Consider the following 20,356-nt stretch of genomic DNA (forward strand, 5'->3'; position numbering starts at 1 on the left):
GAAAACCCGACTTATTTTTATATAGTAGATATATTCTTTGTATATTTTTTGTATTTGTATAGGTGAAATTGTGCTTTGTGTATGTTTAAATGTGTATTCCGTTCTTTGCCTTTGTGTACAGTGTAATTGTTTGAATATTGTTTAATAAGTAGCTGTAGGAATACCGTTGATCAAATAAATAAATCGATAAATGTTTAGAATATGTAGTGTAATAGTGATATAGTGTTTTTAAGGAATTGTAAGGGTGTGGAACCCTTGTTATTTGGCACTCCTTTTTAACAGGTCAACGATCGCCACACCTCGAAATATCGTCGACTGCACCCCCTTGACATTCTAAATGCATACAACACAGCACTTTAACAGTTTAATCGAGGTTGACTTCTGATATAAATGGGAATTCAATAAATTACTTACGTAACGTAGCTACCTTTCTCCCTTTTAAAAAAAATCGTTTAGTGGTGCGACCAGTTAAAATCTAAAATGTTATTATTTGTCCATGTCCAATCTAATATATAAAATTCTCGTGTCACAGTTTTCGTTGCCATACTCCTCCGAAACGGCTTGACCGATTTTGATGAATTTTTTTGTGCTTATCCGGTATCTATGAGAATCGGCCAACATCTATTTTTCATACCCCTAAATGTTAGGGGTAGTCCACCCCCAAATTTTTATTTTTTAGACAAAATTTTTAATTTCTATTTTTTTATGATACAACATTAAAAAATACATACAACCCCTAATTTTCACCCCTCTACGATCAACCCCTATTTTTTTATTATAAATGATATAAATGGCAAAGCGACGTTTGCCCGGTCAGCTAGTATCCTCTAAATGAAACCATAAACCAACAAATATTTAAGAATATCATTCAAGTTATAGCTTCTTATGACACTATCTGGTCAATATATTCTTGAAGCCTTGTTGTATGTATGTTAACGTAAAATTGTAAAAACCGTTAGATTGTAATCTATCGGTTATCGGTTATCGGTATTCGGTAGATTGTACTACACTTACACTACACTTAGTTATCATTCAAACTTCTTTGGTCAATTACAGATTAATTTTACTTCCCAACAATTTCATATAACTACCGAATAATAATACGTTAATTTGTAAGCAGTTCGTTGAGGTTCACAATCTTTCGACAGTTTACAATCTCGCGAGATAGATTACAATTTAACGGTTTTTACAATTTTACGGTGACATGTACATATAAACGATTTTAAAACAAATGGTGACTTTCATCTTTGTAATACGCGAAACAGAACTAATTTGAGTATACGACCAACCAGGCTCTAGAAGATAAACCACTCCTTATATGGAAATTGTATTCGTTTTTACAACAAACTCCCAAGCGAAATTAGAGAATTATCACTAAATGTATTCAAAGCCCTCGTTAAACGTAAATTAATCAATAAAACAAATAAAAATAAATCAGTGACGCTACAACCTCTTTAGGTCTTGGCCTCAGATTTCTGAATCTGTTTCATTATCATTTTTAATAATAGGCAAGTAGGTGATCAGCCTCCAGTGCCTGACACACGCACACGACTTTTTGGGTTAGACATGTCGGTTTCCTCACGATATTTTCCTTCACCGTTCGAGCAAATGTTAAATGCTCATATAGAAAGAAAGTCCATTGGTGCACGGCCGGGGATCGAACCTACGACCTCAGGTATGAGAGTCGCACGCTGAAGCCACTAGGACAACACTGCTTAAATTATTCAATAAAACTTTTTATAAATTTGACGAATACTTAAATGATCTTGATCCTGATTTGCTCCAGTTCAAAAAATTTGTATGACTCAATACTTAGCGATTAAAAAGAGTGGCGGAACGTTTCTTGCCAGTTCTTCTTGCCCGCTCTACGCCCTTGACTTGCGAACTGGTAGTAAATGTAAATTTACAATTAATTTAACTTCTTTTTTGACGTTCATAAGTGTTCATGTTTATCTATATGAATAAAGTTATTTTGAGTTTGAATTTAAGAATGTATCATAGTTTCGCCATAGTTTCTAGCAAATAAATAGATGTTACAGAACATTGACGTCGGCTTATATAGGTAAGCGTCCTATTAAGGAATTGCCTTTAATCTAAGCCGCTTAATCCCAATACGGCGTTCGCTATTTACAAACACCAAAAGCATAGTAGAAATCGAAACGCTAAAACGGAGAGAAAAGTGAAAACATGATTCACCGTTATTCTATGATATTTCATTTGTATTGAGGTGCTTTTTTAATCATGAGATTAACTATGAAATATGACTTCTACGTACACAAATACACGTAACCAATCGAATCTTTAATCAACACAACACAGACTAGCAATAGGATAAGTTTTTGACAACTTATGCAAATGGCGTAAAAAAAAGAAAAATAATGGAGCCGGCCTGCATTTTCAGACGAGCTGTCAATGTAATGAAGTTGAACATAGAATAATTAAAAAAAAAACTTAGTTTCGTAAAAAATCAGATTACTTTTTTATGTTTTATATCCTACACTGTGTTCTATAACCGATTGGCTATAAAATAGTTTTCATTGTATAATCTTCGGTAAGTTTAATCTTGAATAAAGAATTACTTTCACATCTTCAGTCATTCACCTAGGCATATATAAATATCGAATTATATAAAAATCTCGATTCGATTCAAAAATACTTTCACCATTTTAATGCTAAATTAACAGGAGACCCTTTGACATTAAAGTATTTGAGCACTATGGCCTCTATTGCCAAAAGAGTGCAGTTCGTTTTTCTCACCATGCCGCGCCGCTATGGTCGCTAGGGTCAATAGGAAGCAGCCAGATGGGATGTTTTTGATCCTTTGGAGGATGGGACGGGATTGGTATGTGATGCTTCTTGTGTGGACACGTAAGCCCCGTCTCAACTATCTCGGACAAGCAAAAAAGGTGGCGCAACCCCAGAACAGGCGGAAAAAATAAACGGCTGAAATATAAGTCTTTCCTCCAATTTTGATGGACCCGTGGGGTTCAAGGGCACAGGCGCTAATTAAAGATTTAAATTGGCGCCTGGTAGATAGTACCGGTGACCCCAGAGCTGGTGCTTTCCTCGCTCAACGAATAAGTATCGCAATACAGTGAGGAAATGTCATTTATAAGGTACACTGCCATAGGGTTTTATATTTTTTATACATATAGATAACACAATGTACACACATGAACGTATGAAAAAGTTAAGTATTTTGTAGAGTACAGGAACCTCTCACGAAACTCTATCCACACGTAGGCCTTTGGCTCACCAGGGCCTCATCTGGTGACCTTTTAATTGCAAAAGCTTAACACTATGGTGTACCAATACATAAAAATAAATCAATGGCGCTACAACCTTTTTAGGTCTGGGCCTCAGATTTCTGTATCTGTTTCAAGATCACTTGTTAATCTAATAGGCAAGCAGGTGATCTGCCTTCTGTGCCTGACGCACGCCGTCGACTTTTTCTGTCTAAGCCGGTTTCCTCACGATGTTTTCCTTCACCGTTCGAGCGAATATTAAATGCGCACATGGAAAGAAAGTCCATTGCTGCACAGCCGGGGATCGAACCTACGACCTCATGAGAGTCGCACGATGAAGCCACTAGGCTACTAGTAGTATTGGCCGATTTACATTATCATTAGTGTTTAGGAGAGTGCTTTAGGATAGTACTTTAGTTGAAACATGTAAACGCTACTTGCTTTAGTAAACGCTACGCTAAAGAACTTGCCTTTCAAGTTGTACTAAAGCACTCTCCTAAACACTAAGATAATGTAAATCGGCCTTATAGTATAGTACCAATAACACTTACTAAAATACCCATTCGGAGTAATGTCAGTCCTAGAAGTATAGTATTTCATCTCTTTCTATCAAATTATGTTTAGGCTGTGATGAAAAGAGAAATAAATACTTAAATAAAACGATGTAATACGGGTAATTTATCTATTTTCGTTGCGATTTATTTTTTTACTAACACAGACGTATGAAATTTTAATTAATAAATATACACATACGTACGCAAACACACATACATTTGCATTATATTTTTAATGTAACTCATTTAGCTCTTATTATAAGCGGTATAATAAATCGCTAGGACGTCTACTAAAAAGTGGTTTAATTATATATACTTGACAAAATGAGTAAAAAATATAAAGGGAATACGTGATCTATTTATGGCGGCGCACGCGCATTCTTGAAACAGATGCGACGTTGACTTCCTTTTGTAAATATAAACTAAGAATACTTGTCTACTAGCCGTTGCTTCGTTTCGAGATAAATATCCCCATCAAATACACTTGGTACGTGAACACTTTAAAGAGTTTGTAATCTAATCAAGAGAGCAGTGTTAGCTTAGGGCTTAATGGAACTCTCATCCACCAGAAACTAGAACATCAGTTTCATCTTACCAATCATCACACTCCAAAAGGTAAACATCGTAAAGAAACCGTGTCTTGAAACCGAAAAATCTACATTTGATAGGCACAGACTACTACTTCTACATTTCTATTAAAAAGTTATCAAACGGCTGCAATCTATGGCCGAGGCCCATAATGAACTAATAATATATTTGCGATACGCAATATTTGCGTTCCGCCACCAGTAGCTTCTGCTCCTTCTTCACGGTTACATACATAATTACTGGTCGTATAACAGTATTGTGTACACGAATTTTCGTGAATTCCCCTTAGAAGTTCCAAACTAAATGAAATACGGTCGGTCAACCCTAGGAGACCATTAAATAAATAGAAAATTAGTCTCAGTTTAGTCTGGGTCTCAGGTTTCTGTCTGTTCATTTTATAATTACCTGTAAATGAGACAAATTAAATACTTCATTATTGAAGTCTAATAGGCAAATAGTAAAAAAAAGTGAGATAAATAATTCATCCATTAAAAATATTGCTGAGGAGTGCAATCTCGTGATGAATTTCGTCCAAATTCAGCTCCGATTTTTTTATAACAATACAATGCTAAAATTTATTAATTATTTATAACGCTCACTAACAATACACATAAAACACTAGGCGGGAAAATATTACATTAAAAACACAGAACGTCAAAGTTTATACAGACAATCACAGAATCAGAAAAAACAGACCATAAAAGTATATTGTATCGTATCTGCAAATCTCACTGCAGTAAGTTTTTGGGTCAATATAATTACCGAAACATGATATACATAATTTACTTAACATAATAATATTAAAATATCTTATTAGATTATGTGCGTACGTGAAAGCTCTGACAAAATAAATATGTAAAGCTATATGTATAGTATATAAGTAACATTATCTACTATCTAGATGAATTGACAATATAACGATAAAGATTATGTATTAGAGAAAGATCGTTGTATTTCACTTTTGAGATGATGTAGCGTAGGCCTAATGCTGTAATTGTATCGAGTGTGTGGGAGCGGCGGGGGGCACGTCCCGCCCCGTCGTCCCGTCGGGCGGCGGCCCGCGCCGCAGTCCGCGCTCGTTGCCGCCATCGGTTTCTAGTCTCTACGCCCGGCTGCGTATTTTACGTACCGCGATCGCCTTTGTTTACTCGTCCACGCGAGATAACCAGCTGTTTGTGTCGCTCCCATATATCTCAGTGAAATCTCAGTGTACCAATCCATAGTGCAGTGCTCGTGCCTACAGTGAGTTCATGGATACCCCGGGATATTATTAGAACGTGTGCTAAAGGCGGCCCAGCCATGGCCGCCACGGCTCGCCGCGAGATCGACACCGGCGAGGAAGACATCGCCGCGATCGCCAAACAAATATCTGACCACGCTGAAGCAATCTATCAAACGTGGAAAGCGCGCGGTCTAGCACCCACCGAAATATTGTCATGTAGGCCCACGCCCGGCCTTAAACTGACGGAGAGTTTGCGAACAAAGCCAAAACCGGAACCGAAGCCCGAAATAAAACAGCGCCCTGAATTTCGTAGAGAACGCCCTGAAATTCGTGAGCAACGGCCGGATCTACGGAGAGATCAGAGACCTGAACTCAGAGATATTCACTCGGAATCTGAGAGGGAAGCGATGAATCTCCCTCCCGATTTAGTTCCAGAGCGTAACGGCAGTGCTAATCCCGCAATTGGGAGACGGGACAACGCTGCTATGCGGCTGGAAGTCGCACGTGAGGAGGAACGGCTCCTTAGGGCACTCCGTACCGGTGGAGTGGTTGCAGAGCGTCCATCAGAAAGGCCTGATGTGGTGCCTCCTATATCGCTAGTAGATTACGCAAAGAGTCGGTACCAAGATCGACTAGATACAGGCGCGAGGAAGCCAGTAGCCGGCGCGAGTGGTGAACGACGAGCTTCCCTCGGCTCCCATGTGACGGAGGCGAGGTCGAAGTTCGAAGCTCGAGCGCGCCGGTCCTCCAGCGCTGGTGCAGCTGAGTCTGGCTCAGCCACCGGTCAGACGCCAGTTCGACCGTTCCTTACACGAGGCTCTGTAGCAGAGAGAGTGCTTATGTTTGAGCGCTGTCCGAGTGAAGCGACATTAGAACTTGCAAAGCGAAAGTCACCAGCTGCTACTACTTGGCGAGGACCCCACGACGTCATCAATAGAGCACAGGTGAGTGTTTAATATATTGAAAACCGGTTTTTACAGTTTGCGCAAAGTGAATTTGTATTCGTGTGCCGCATTGTTTGTAATGTCGTCATCGACACGTACATGGACATTTGAATGTAAATAAATACATTGAGCATATTGTACACTATATTTATCTGAGATGAGATTATGATACTGAAGGTGACATCAGCTCATAAAATGTGTTTTATAATGTCAGTTTTTATTGGACAAGTTTTCCGAAGAATTACCTTAAGTTTAGTGTTTGATTGACTGTGGTACGATTGAGCTCTTATTTGGTAACGATAAAAGAGTACAATGAACTGATGCAATATATTCGCGTCTAATACATCTGTCGTATTTAATATATGGTGTGCGCAGTTCAACAAATTTTTTGACACTTTGCCAGTCACTTCCTTGTTGAAATCTTGTTATACGCTAGAGCTGTCTTAGTAGGATGGATAGAAGTATAAAATATAAATACATCTCTGGACAAATACATAGATCGGCGGGCGCCACTAGATTATTATAATATAAAAAAAAAACGTATTTTTAACAATTGACTCATAAATGTAACTTAGATATTTGTGAGTAATATTGAACACGATACGTAACAGTATTTGAAGTTTTAAATAGATAAGTAGAAATAATAGTTTATCGCTAGAAAGCGCGCCAATGACATTCCAATAATTACTAATCTGTGGTAGCGTCAACTTTGGCGCCTTTATACGTTTATTCACATTGACCATGATTTATTAACTATTCGATTTAATCCCAATTTATGTGACAGAATATAACTGTGTATAACTTAATATTAAAACACGACTGATTAAATGCATTAACTATATTTAGTACTGATAGCGCGAAATTAAGCCACCAAGGGCATGTTAGTTGTCAATGAATCATAATTTCGACCCGTGTTATTGAAATTACTCTTACGTAAAATATAGATTGCGGTTTTTCTGCGAGATTCTGAGGTCACGACCCAGAACTGACGTAAGTAATTTAATAATAACCTTAAAATATCTGAAGTTAGTTACAACTTGTAAAGTCGAATTTCGTTGATATGTACAAAACTACAAACATATTATTATAAGTTGAAATAGTTAATATTACTTAATACTTAATAAAAACATAGTTTAATGGCAATAAAGGTAAAAAGTTTTGACTAGTAGTAACTTTTTGTTTTATACTGTATCATTGATAAAGTCAGTCTATCATCGATTTTACGTGATCATTCCTCTCTTTCTGACTTATTGTATTTACGTATAATGAAAGGAGACAGATAGGTTTTTGTTTATGTAGGTGGTGTTTTATTATATATATATGGGCCTGTAGCGGCCTCGCACGGTTGAAATTTAAACATTTTAATAATGCCTTTTTTAATAAGGGTTTATGTAGGAATTTTTGAGTTTATTCGTTACAAAGTTTTCCTCTTTACAATAGTAGTATTAGATTTCTCAATAAATTATTATTTTTTTCATGTCAACATAGATTAATTATTTTTTAGGTTAATTCAATACAGTTATCAAAAAAATATAACAAAACTTTAACATAATATTTACGATGATGCTCATTTTGTATAACGATATATTTTCACTTACGAGGATATGTCTATTAAGTAAAGATTTAATTTAATTTGCATGTTAAATCAATTTATATGTATTTTAATTTATTATGTACATACACAACTTCTTGAAAATTAAAAAACTATTTACATTTAAATTACTCTACATTATTATATGTCATTGTTTCGCTAACAATGAAAAATGTTTCTATAACAGGAAAATTATTGTCTTTTAAGAGATTTTCTCTTACACCCCTTAAAATTCAGTAGCGCTACACTTTGAGGTCTGGGCCTCAGATTTCTATATCTTTTTCGTAGTATTTTTTTTTCTAATAGGCAACTAGGTGATCAGCCTTCTGTGCCTGACACGTTCTGTATCTGTTACTGTATAATCATTTATTCATTTAGGTAACACAATGTACACTTATGAACGTCAAAAAGAAATACACATTAAATGCTTCTAATTTTACATTTACTGCCAGTTCCATTAAGGACGTAGAACGGAAGAGAAGGACTGGCAAAAAACTATCCGCCATTCTATAATCGCCAAGTTTTTTGTTTCACAATGTTTGTAAGGAGCTGAAACCATTATACCATGTTCCACATGACATCTTAAGTAATAAATAATAATAAAATTAATTAAAAACAAAGATTTGTCCTCTGTCAGCAGGAGGCATGGTGAAATAGGAGCACGCACTTACATTCTCGTAAGTTCTAGGCCTAACGTCAGTTTCCTCACGGGGTTTTCCTTCAGCTTAAGAGGCTGGAAGATATCGCGCAATCAAGCGTCTATATAATTTTTTTTTTTTTTTTTTTTATTGTAATAAGTGAAACCTCCACAGAGTAAAAGGAAATAAATATTTTCATTAGAAAGCCTTTAAATGCGCAACTCGTACGATTTCAATCACATCCTGTTATTTATAATTCTATACGCGTATTTGTATACTGTTATGTTAAATGTGGGTTGGCGGCCTTTCGAAGGCCTAATCTTAAAAGGTTTTTAAATATTTTCAGCTGGTGTTGGCCCAGTGGTTAACTCTGCTACTTTTAAGTTACTAAAACCCTCGAAAAAATTGCTAGAAGTCCGGGTTAGGGAGCCTTCAAGTATTACGTAACGAATTTTGGGGGGGGGGGGGTCCTTTGGTACAACGTTACGATGCGGGGCGGGGATTGAATTAAGTCGTTATTGTTAATATTATTTTCGACTTTCCAGTACTTTTACACTTTAATGGTAACTTTTAGGTATAAAGAGTCGCTAAGTGGTCACGAAACGTTTACTATACTTGGGTAAAGTACTCTACTGGGGCACAGAAAAACGTTACGGCGCGTTAAATGGGGGGGGTGGTCAACAATCTCCAAAAATTGCGTGACGTAATACTTGAACGCTACCAAAAGGCATACAGTCAAAATCTGTTATAACGACATCGAAGGGACTATTCATATTTGGTCGTAAAAACCGATAGTAATAGCCGATGACGTTGTTATTAAGTACCTAATACATAGAATTCAGCCGGGACCATTGATTTTGGTCAATATAACCGGTATGTTGTTCTAAACGATGTCGTCGTAAACGGTTTCGACTGTATTTCTTTAGTCGCTGATACGTTGACAAATCGACATGACTTAGATCGAAATCCATGCGTATCAGAACAGCTTATATTCATAAAAAGCCGTCAACGCACACCTGCCACTGTACATTTAACATCAGCCCTGCGATTCTGTAACTCACATATACAATAAACAACAAGCTCCCACCTTTTCAGAATGCCAAATCATAAAATGACTGCTTCACGACTGATTTGAGAGCGAGCGCCGATGCGAAAACCGCTGTGTGAGTTTGAAAAGTGAGTTACAGAATCGCAGGGCTGGTGAGGTACTGCCTGTTGGACCCCTGTTGTATAAAAAACAGAAACCATGGAATTTATTGAACAATTATGGTTAATAGATAATTAATTTATGTATTTAAATTTCGTTGATTAAAAAATAACATGCATCATTAGGAAAGCAACGGGCGGCCTCATCGCTATAAGCAGCCTCTCCCAGGCAACCCAAGTAAAGAAAACATTTGAAAAAGGAATACTACAATAAAATCAATGCAAATCAAATTAAAGTGACACTGAAAAATTATACAATTACCACTTAATTTAAAAAAATAAAGTTTATTTTAATATCACAAAAAAATATTTCTACATAATTAAAGCAAGTTATACATTTGATATTTACTATTTAATCCATTGGTTGGAGTTCAGTAGATATGTAAGTTACTTGTGAGCTTCGTGCTTATGATAGCTAAAGTATGATACAAATATTCTTGTAGAAACATTGTCTAAATATCGTACAAATACAGCATCAATTCATCAAGCATCAAGTTGTATAAAAAAACTAAATAAAAACAAAACTAAAATGTTGCTAACTTCAGGGTGTCCATTTTTTGTGACTTGTGACTTAAAAATTTACTCTTATTATTTTTCCCTAACGCGCCAAAAGAAGTATAACTACAAATTTATAAAAAACTAATCGCACGGAACACGAATTACAATGCAATACAAAAGAATAAAGAACACATGAATTAAAAAAGTTTTTATTGATAGACTACTTCTAATAAATAGGTCCAACTAATATAGTCTCCCTCGTTGTATAAAATCCAGGAACAGATCGAACTTTGACTACAGTACATATCTTAAAGCAAAGTGGTCTGGAAAGATTGTTCACCTCACAAGCAAAAAATAGCGATCCAAATATACAATTTGGCTGTCGGCCAGGGCGGATTGATGCATCTGTACCTACTGACGTTCATCAAATCTCAGAAATTGAACTAGGTCGCTATACAGGGTCACATAGGCTTAGAGAATATATAGTCTCTCTCTCCCTTTCGACAAAAACGTTGCACATCTTCATGACGATCCGTGAAAATGTTACCCTCATGTGCCTAAAGAAGTTTCACTTCAAATAAATAATAGTTAAAAAAGTAGAACACACGCTTTTAAAGCACATCAAACTAAAAAGTGAAAAATAATTCCTAATTTAGGCTGAAAATTATATATTGTGAAAAAGCGTGGGGCGCTCTGTGCCATATTTTTCGTCTATAGAGCAACCATTTTTCACTTTTTAGTTTGATGTGCTTTAAAAGCGTGTGTTCTAGTTTTTTTTAACTATTATTATTTATTTTTTAGTTAATTTTTTTATATTTTTTTTCGGATTATTGCATTGTCATCGATCTTTGACAGGTGCGCAAAATTTGAATAAAATCTGTACGTTTAAAGTGGGTCAAAATCGAGTCCGAAGGAGTCGGTTACATACATACATACAGGTGAAGCTAATATAAAGCGTGTAAAATAGTGGGTAATGCTTCCAAACAGCAGTGGATGGAGAACAAAATACCTACATCGCTATATTTCTCAACATATGCGTGACTAACACAATTACTTCTCATGCACTGTTTTGTTACGAAAGTGTCCCAATGTCCGCAATTCTTTTAATTGTTCTGTTTCCGCATTACGCGACCTATTGACCAAGACTTCCTGGCTGACGTAAAATAGAATTTTAACTCACTTACAAAACCCGAAAACCAAATCTACTCTTTAAGGCCCTATCCCAGTACGAATTGCTGTGTCAGTGTCTCGGCGTGGACTGCGGGGCGCAGTGGAGAGCTGGAGCACTGAGCAGTAATTACAATAAGTTATGTAAAACATTAAATTAATGTAATTTTATCAATTTTTTTCTGAAATGGATTACTTGGCTTGCGATAAAATATATCGTGTAAATTTCAAAATCATGTTTTATATTGTTAAAATGTCAAAAACTGGCTATGTTTGGATTTTTTTTCTATTAATCCAAGTTATCGATCGTGTATCGATCTTTCAAAATGGATACATAACCTACTCAACTCCACCATATATTTTTTTCATTCGCCCTATTTCAAGAAGCGATGGCGAAAAATAGAAAGAAACAATGTACTTTTTTGGAGTTTGGCGACCTGATAGGTCCTTAAGTTCAAATAGGTAACTGAGTTAGTACCCGATTTCGTTACTGGACGGGTGGTTGGAGTATCTATGCCTCATAGGCTTTGTACGTGCCAAGGACGTCTTGCTCACTCAGGTTTTCTTTGATAAGCGTGGCGATTACCTAAATCGTCTAGTTACTGCGTAACTTTCTTCTACACTATAAGAATTTCATTTGATAGCATTCAAGAACGCGCATAATGATTAATAATTACATATTTAATAACATCCCCCTAACCCAGAAACCGTACATTTTGGTCCTTCGAGCCGGACATTTATTTATATATCCTTATATGTAAATAATAAGGAAATCTTGTTTTTCAGTATTCATAAATAATGTAACAAATTCGAGTTTATATAGAAGTTATATTTAAATATGTACATATTGTTTCCGACAAGTATAGTTGTTATGCGCAGACGCAGTCTTTTGTTTTTCGCTACGAAAGTGCACACGCAACTTTCACACACAAGATCCGGCCAAGCTACATTAAGTATACGTGTAAACTAAAATTATTCCCCTTTAATCATTAATATTATTTTCAACAATAAATTGAATTCAGCGTTGACACACTTTACATTTAAACAAGATATGTTGTAATCCTGTATATTATTTTTTAAACTGATTATTTTGGATTTAAAATTAATTTTATATTTATTTCGTAATCCTACAGCTATCATAAATTATATAAAACAAATATATTTTATTTTATTTACGCGTTGTTGCTTTATGATATAAAAATTTAACAAAATATAAGTAGGAAGCAGGAAGGAAAGGCAACTGACGCGACGGCCTTATCGTTTCGAGCGATCTCTTCCAGGCAACCACTGTGAGAAAATATACTATACATATAGCCAAAGATGTAATACTTATATATAAAAAGGTTCAAAATTTTAACATTTACGAAAGGAAAAAATGTATTGCATTTAAATGCAATGCAATACTTTAAAGTAATACCAAATTCGGCTGTGTTGTGTGATGGTGTAAAAGTGAGAGTATGTACGTGAGGAAGTGTGGGGTGTGCTCATGAAGGCAAGCGCTGTGGATATTCTTAATACTCCTTTTAAAATTCCGCGATAGCTTAAACAAGTCAAGGTTTAGTGGTCGTTGTATGTCCGGACGTGATACAAAACTGAGTTTGCATAGTTGAAACGTTAGAACGTGAAACACCATTACGAGACTGGTAGGAACAAGGAAGGGCAAGTTTTCTAGATGTGAGACGCAATATGTTTTTGTTAGTCAAACAATCAATCAAAATACATTTATTCAATTTAGGTCCGTCTTAGGGCATGCTTATGAATGTCAAAAACGAGCAAGACTACGCCATCCGTTCGCAAAACTACCAGGAGGCCTCGTTCTGAGAAGAACGGACAAGAAACTCAGCAAGTTTTACCCTCCCTCTAAATTTCAATTATTCAAAGGAAAATGTCATAAACCACAACGTCACTAAAGTTAGATAAATAAAAATCTGTTTTGTTATTTACCACTTTCACCATTACACACATATTCACAACACTTCAAAGATAACAAAACAAATTTATTATCTATAAATATATATAAGAAAAATGGTCTTCGTTTGAGGCTTCTTCACGCCTAAACCACTGATCGTATCGACATGAAACTACTGCCATTCGATGCGATTTTTCCTAGATGGTTTATGGCTATTATTTATTAAATTCCAACGTTCCTTCATTTTTTTATTGCTGTTATACTTTTATGAAAATTTATCCATACGGACTTCACCGCGGAAACATTCGGGGAGGCTTACTAGAACCACAAAACGTCAACATCTGTTAAAAACTAGATTTTCGAAAATTTTCAATTTTCTTAGCGGGATGTTAAAAAGAAGAATAAAAAAATATGAAAAAATAATAATAATGAAAAATAAAATTTTATTTATTTCCTATTTTAATTCGCCCAGCAAAGCGGGCGGGAAACGGCTAGTAAGAATATAATTAGAACTATTTTTAAGTTATCCCTGTCCTACTAGACAGCGTTTTCCAATCGGGCACTTGGAGCTCCACGGCGTCATTCCAGCCGGGTTCAGTCTTTCTTGGCGGGATGTAGACTTGCTAGGTGTTTTAGGTATTTGATGTCGCTTATAAGACAAGACAAATGACGAATCGTTTTGTTCGTGTTCAAAGGCGGAACGATAAGTTGCTCCAACACAAGGTCGGGCACGCGATATAGGGAAACTATTATGTAGTTTGTAAATCCAGTATTTAGAAGTAACCTATGGTATAAAGCAGTGTCTCACAACCTTTTTTGTGCCCCTCCTATTCAACATAGACCAGTGCAGATAGCCTTTAAAAAAAATAAAAAGTGAAAAAATAATAGAAGGATGAAACCTATTGGAAAGGGAGGAGAATATTATAAAAATTAAAGGAAAAATAAATTACGGGCGATCTGAGGTCGGGAAGGGGCAGGAGGGGGAGTTTTAAGGGTAAATAACGGTTTATCTCGATTTCCGGCAAAACTAAAAGTCCTATGGAAAAAAGTCAAATGGCAAAGTTGTAGGTAATAAAAAGATCTCAAACTTTTGTATTTACACATTTTTCACATAAGTACATAACCTCAAAATTTATGAGAAAAATTCAAAAAACCAAGTTTTTGGTTTTTAATTTTTATCTTTTACAAAATTTATTATTTTCCCACGAAATTTGGTAATAACTTACTAATAGGTTTCATCCTACTATTATTTTTTTAGGTTTCAAAAATTATCGACACTGGTCTAACATACATATCTTTTAATCAAACTTAAATGATACCTATCATATTTTTCCTTTAAAAACATAATGAAAAACTTCAAATCTAACTCCAAATAATTTTAATCAATTTTCGAATAGACTTATCAATCAAATTGCCCCCCTGTGGGGCGTGGGCAACACTGGTATAGAGCCATGTTCTAGAATATTGATTATAAAGTTTTTCCTACTTCTGGAAATGCAATCAGGGTGTACAATTTTCTTTTTGAAACTTCTATTTGAAGTAGGCCTATTTTTTTCGCTATTTGAAATTTTTAGTTTTTCTCATTCTTCCTCATCATCGCAATATTTGGGCGCTTATTCAAGAGAACTGAACATGTCATTTGGGACCATACTTCTTTCCCTATGGATTATATTTCAGAATTTCTTTATTCAATAACATGTTACATTGTTTTAGTAGATATTGGAGCCCCTGAACTTAGTCTAGGGAGACATCAGGGTACTCCTAGGGCTTTAGCGTGCAACCCTCATCCCTGAGGTCGTAGGTTGGATCTCCGACTCTCTCGGACTATATGTAACGAATTGGGGGGGGGGGGATGCGGAGTGGGGATTGAATTACGCGTTATTGTAAATATTATTAATTATAATTTCGACTTTCCAGTACTTTACACCACATAATGGTAACTTTTAGGTACAAAGAGTCACTGGGTGGTCACGAAACGTTTTTCTATTGGGTACAGAAGAACGTTACGGCGCGTTACATGGTAGGGGGGAGTCTCCAAAAATTGCGTGACGTAATGAACGCTCCCATACCCACTATGACGACGGGACAGAGAAATTCTGTTACCCATACCTTGCCAGCCAGTTAGTGGACAGTCCTTCCATTCTTCAATTCCATCTCAGGAAATCCCAATAGATCATAATCAAATGTAATCGTTTGCGTGTTATGTAAATCTAAAGTCAGTGAAAGTGAAAGGCATTTGCCGAAATAATATCGTTGATTGGTTGATACATTTTCTTGCTTCCCCCGCGAACTTCGTTTCTCCTTAATGTGATTTTACTTATCCTACCTTTTTAGTACATTCCAACATGGAACATTTTGCTATGCTACCCCAGAGACTGTTCGGTTTTCCGGAATGAAAACTTTTTAGGGTTTTCTGTGATTTTTCTCTATATAAACCTCAGAGTTCAAGTTATAAGATTTTACTTAACAAATAAAAAATAGGGATTGATTGTAGAGAGATGATGATTAAGGGTTGTATGTATTTTTGTATGCTGTATCTATAGTGCTAACCTGTTAGCGCACTAAAGCAACTAATTTATTTTTATAGTTGCTAGAGTTTCTTCCTTATGTATTTAGCTTTTGACTTTGAGAATGCTTCATCAAGTTAATTAGTAAATAAACATCAGCTGACGGCGTTTAAGCCTAATGAGCTTCGTTAAATACTGAATATTTAAGTTAATTTATTTATTTCGTACTCCTACATCTACTACAAAAAGGTTCAAAAAATTAAACTCAAACTCAAAATATCTTTATTTATATACTTCACGTACTTTTACACCATCACACAACACAGCCGATTTAGTTACCACTTAGTTTAATGTATTGAATAATTAGTATTGTTTGTTTCCTTTTGTAAATTAAATGATCCCAATCCTTATGATTTTCTCCAGTCCAAACAATTTCTATGACTCTAAACTTAGCGATCAAAAAGAGTGGCGGAGAGTTTCTTGCCAGTTCTTCTTGCCCGCTCTACGCCCTTCTTATTATGACATTATGTTAATGTTTTTATTGCAAAAAATTTATGACATTTGCATGCCTATTTATATATGGTGATTGTGCGGATATAAAGAATAAATAATGTGATTATAAAATCACATAAGGTTTGATTGTAATGTAATAACTTCTACGTAAAATTCTAATTTTTAATTATGTAAGATAAATTTGCACGCTATTATATGTGGCAGAATATGCGGAGTTTAGATCGTACAACCATAAGATTTTTGTACCATATTCTTGCAAATAAATTATTATTATTATTGACTGGTAGTAAATGTAAATTAAGAATTAATTTATCGTCCTGTCTGACGTTCATAAGTGTACTTGTTTACCTATATGACTAAAGTTATTTTGAGTTTGAGTTTATCTTTGAAAAAAAAGCGTGGCAATATTATCTTAAGGTCTCAAATACGCGTTGTACTGAATTAATTTTAATGGTACTTTCCTTACCGTGTGAAACTGTGTCATTGAATGGTGAGGTTAAATGTATATGTGCGAAAAGAGACGTTATGCGAACGAAATCTTTTATCATTCAATCACAAAATTTTAAATTACTTCGTAGATTAACCGAATGTTTTAAATGAACAGCAGTGTTGGCCTAGTGGCTACAGCATGCGGCTCCCATCCCTGATGTCGTAGGTTCGATGCCCGGCTGCGCACAGTGCACACAACTTTCTATGTGCATTTAAAATTCCATCGTACGAAGGAAAACGTCGTGAGGAAACCGGCTTGCCTTAGACCCAATAAGTCGTCATGATCATGAAACAGATATAGAAATCTGAGGGCCAGACCTACAAGTTTTAGCCCCACTGATTTTTTTTTATTTGACACTTCATAAGACGCTGCAGCCATTGTTCCGTCATCAGTAGCAATTGCAAAGAAGAAATATATTAATTAACGTAAATTATTAATTATTTTCTACTTATTTATTTATTCACACTTCTTTACGTTTATACAAAAATAACATAATACATCAAAATTATAAGGAATGCTACGGGCGGCCTTATCGCTATCAGGCGATCTTTTCCAAGCAACCATAGTTAGGTAAAAAAACTTAAAAAGAAATATGATGGATAAAGTGCAAATCTTATAAAATAAAATTATGGAACCTGTATCAAAAATATTAATAAAACAAACTAAACTGATTTACACGGATTCATGAATTGCGATGCAATACAAAAGAATAAGGAATATAAGAATTACAAAAGTCCGAATTGAGCAGGATAGGATATGGTTAAGAAATGTTTTTGGACAAGAATTTTAAAAGGAGGTAGCCAATCATTTGGAGTCGGGCAGCCTATTCCTTAAATTGCCTAAGAAGAATGAGCTGTGAGATGGATTTCCAATAAGCATCTATTGGAGGAGCGTAATATATAGTTAAGGACCTGACCCGTTTGTAAATCTCACCCTAAGTATGCCTAAATTCGAGACATTGTATGTCACCGATTGGTTATGAATTACCGGAGTCCAAAGAAAGGTCTCCTTTTTTATTTAGATCAAGGGTCAAACGGGCAGGAGGCTCACCTGATATTAAATAATACCACCGCCCATGGACACTCAATGCCAGAGGGCTCGCGAGTGCGTTGCCGGCCTTTTAAGACTTGGTACGCTCTTTTCTTAAATTGTACCCAGATCTCTTTTCAATCCAGCTGTTTAGTTTGACATGACACAACTTCCCATCTATTCAACGTTTCATGTATTGTCGTCATAAGACCATGACTTAAAATTGCATCTGTGGGCGATCAGGCCCAGCTGACCGTGACGCCCACGCTTCATTGTATGTATTTCCTCATCGCACTCGAACGCAAGTTACGTTTTTAGATTAATCGTTTTTATTTATGCGGCGTAGGAGCAGGTGCAAAATGTATTACCCGCTGTCTATGCCCACAACGCAAGAGAAAATAATACGAAAACAAGAGTTATAGATGCCCTATTTGCCCTTAAGAGCGCCTTTCCCCGTCCGACGCGAGCATGGCCAAAAAGCTTGTTGTTTCATCCAGCGCAATGTCAGAACAAGAGGTAAAGCGAAAAGAGATAGCATAGATAGATAGCGAGCCATTCACAAAAATGGCGAACAAGCAAGTGAGAACGCGATAACATTGAAAGAAAAATAGTGTGCGGACATTTCATATAACTTGTTCCAAGAAATACGTGTTTTTTCGTAAGCCTTACAAGATTATGAAAAAAAGTTTTACATTTAGAAACTCCATTACATGTGCAAGGTTTCTATGCAAATATTTCTTTCCGGTTAGAATGAATGAGTATATAAACGCCCAAACTTCATATAAAATTTGTGCAAAAAGGCTGATTTTTGGAGGTTTTTACTGAATTTGTTTCTTAAAATTTTGATTTCGCTTTTTTATAGAAACCTAGATATAGTGCACAAGATGCCTATTAGTTCAAAAGTTTCAAAGAAATATCTGTTACAACGCCATAATCACGTACGGGCGTTTGTATGAAAAGATAGTAGGGTTGGCCGCTCTTAAACTGAAGTGGCAATGGTTGGGTTAGTAAGTAGTAGTTAGTAGTAGACAACACATACAACATATGGATAGTACCGAGGGGAAGGTAAAAAAACGATGTCTAATAATATATGATAAATAGCTGATTGGAAATAAAGTCTTTATTATATTTTCATCTACACATATCAAGGAACGCAAACAGTCGGGCTAAATATATGTAAAAATTCAATTGACTATTAATTGCCCATGCCATTCATATTCATACAATATTGGGTCTGGCATTTTTATCTAAAAATGAATTCAAGCACTGTAAAATGCACCCAAACACCAAGCAATAAAACACAATTCTCAAATTGTTTATCATGAAAAAGATAGTAAATTAAATAAATGCAAGGTAAATAATAATCAAACGGAAAATTTTAAAAGCTATGCCAGTAATACTTAAAACCAAAGCCATGTCAAACTGTCTCTTGCCATGTCTAACATATGCTTGCCAGACTTGGAGACAGAGAAGTTAAAAAGAAAAATCAGGACTTGTCAAAGAGAACATTAGAAAAATTAATTAAATAAGACACAAGGATTAGCAGCGTTACTAAAGGTACTGATACCCTAAACTATAAGATACTAATGGAGATGGGCAGGGCATGTCGCAAGACTGTCTGAGGATCGATGGACCATAAGGCTGAATTTAGTCTCACGCTCACCGTCAGCGCTCATAGATCAGCGCGTAGTTCGTCAGCGCTGACGCTCAGCGTGGTTCGTTTTAGTATCGTACTGACCGCCTTACTCGACCTGTATCCACTTCGCGATTTGCCATGACTGTACACGCTGACGATGTCCGTTCGACACTACAACGCTCACTGAAAGCAGAGGCGCTCTAGCGATCGTCAGCGCTGATAGCTACGCGTCATTCAAAAACGCTTCCTAGAAGTTCATATATCTCGACCATCAGCGCCGACGGTGCGCGTGCGGTCGGCGTGACACTAAATTCAGCCTAAGGGCCCGGTGGAGAGGCCCTATTGGGAAACGAATCTGAGGAAGACCGCTCAGGAAATGGGCGGATGATATTACTGAAACGCCTGGATCGAGCTGGAAGCAACTCACCCAAGACGAGATACCTGGAGATCCTTGGAGAAGGTCACCTGTGGAAGGGTTCTTGCAAAGATATTAGGAAATAGATACAAATTAGTACAGAATATTTTTTTTATTTTTTCCTTAAAAAATATTATAATAGGTTTTTAGGTTTACTTTGTTCTTTTTCAAGAAATAAAAAGGCGTTTTTAATTTATTTTTTTA

At 35.9% G+C, this 20,356-nt stretch overlaps 1 protein-coding gene across 1 annotated transcript in view; it reads left to right on the forward strand.

The window, feature by feature from the left end:
- Positions 1 to 5,449: 5,449 nt before the first annotated feature.
- The window catches only part of LOC125061745, a 102,756-nt gene continuing 87,849 nt past the window's right edge, over positions 5,450 to 20,356 (forward strand). The window contains exon 1 of the mRNA XM_047667328.1: positions 5,450 to 6,553. Coding sequence (XP_047523284.1) covers positions 5,687 to 6,553 — 867 coding nt within the window. The 5' untranslated portion in view covers positions 5,450 to 5,686. The remainder of the gene's footprint in view (positions 6,554 to 20,356) is intronic.

Source organism: Pieris napi, chromosome 24, assembly GCF_905475465.1.
Source record: "Pieris napi chromosome 24, ilPieNapi1.2, whole genome shotgun sequence".
NCBI lineage: Eukaryota > Metazoa > Arthropoda > Insecta > Lepidoptera > Pieridae > Pieris > Pieris napi.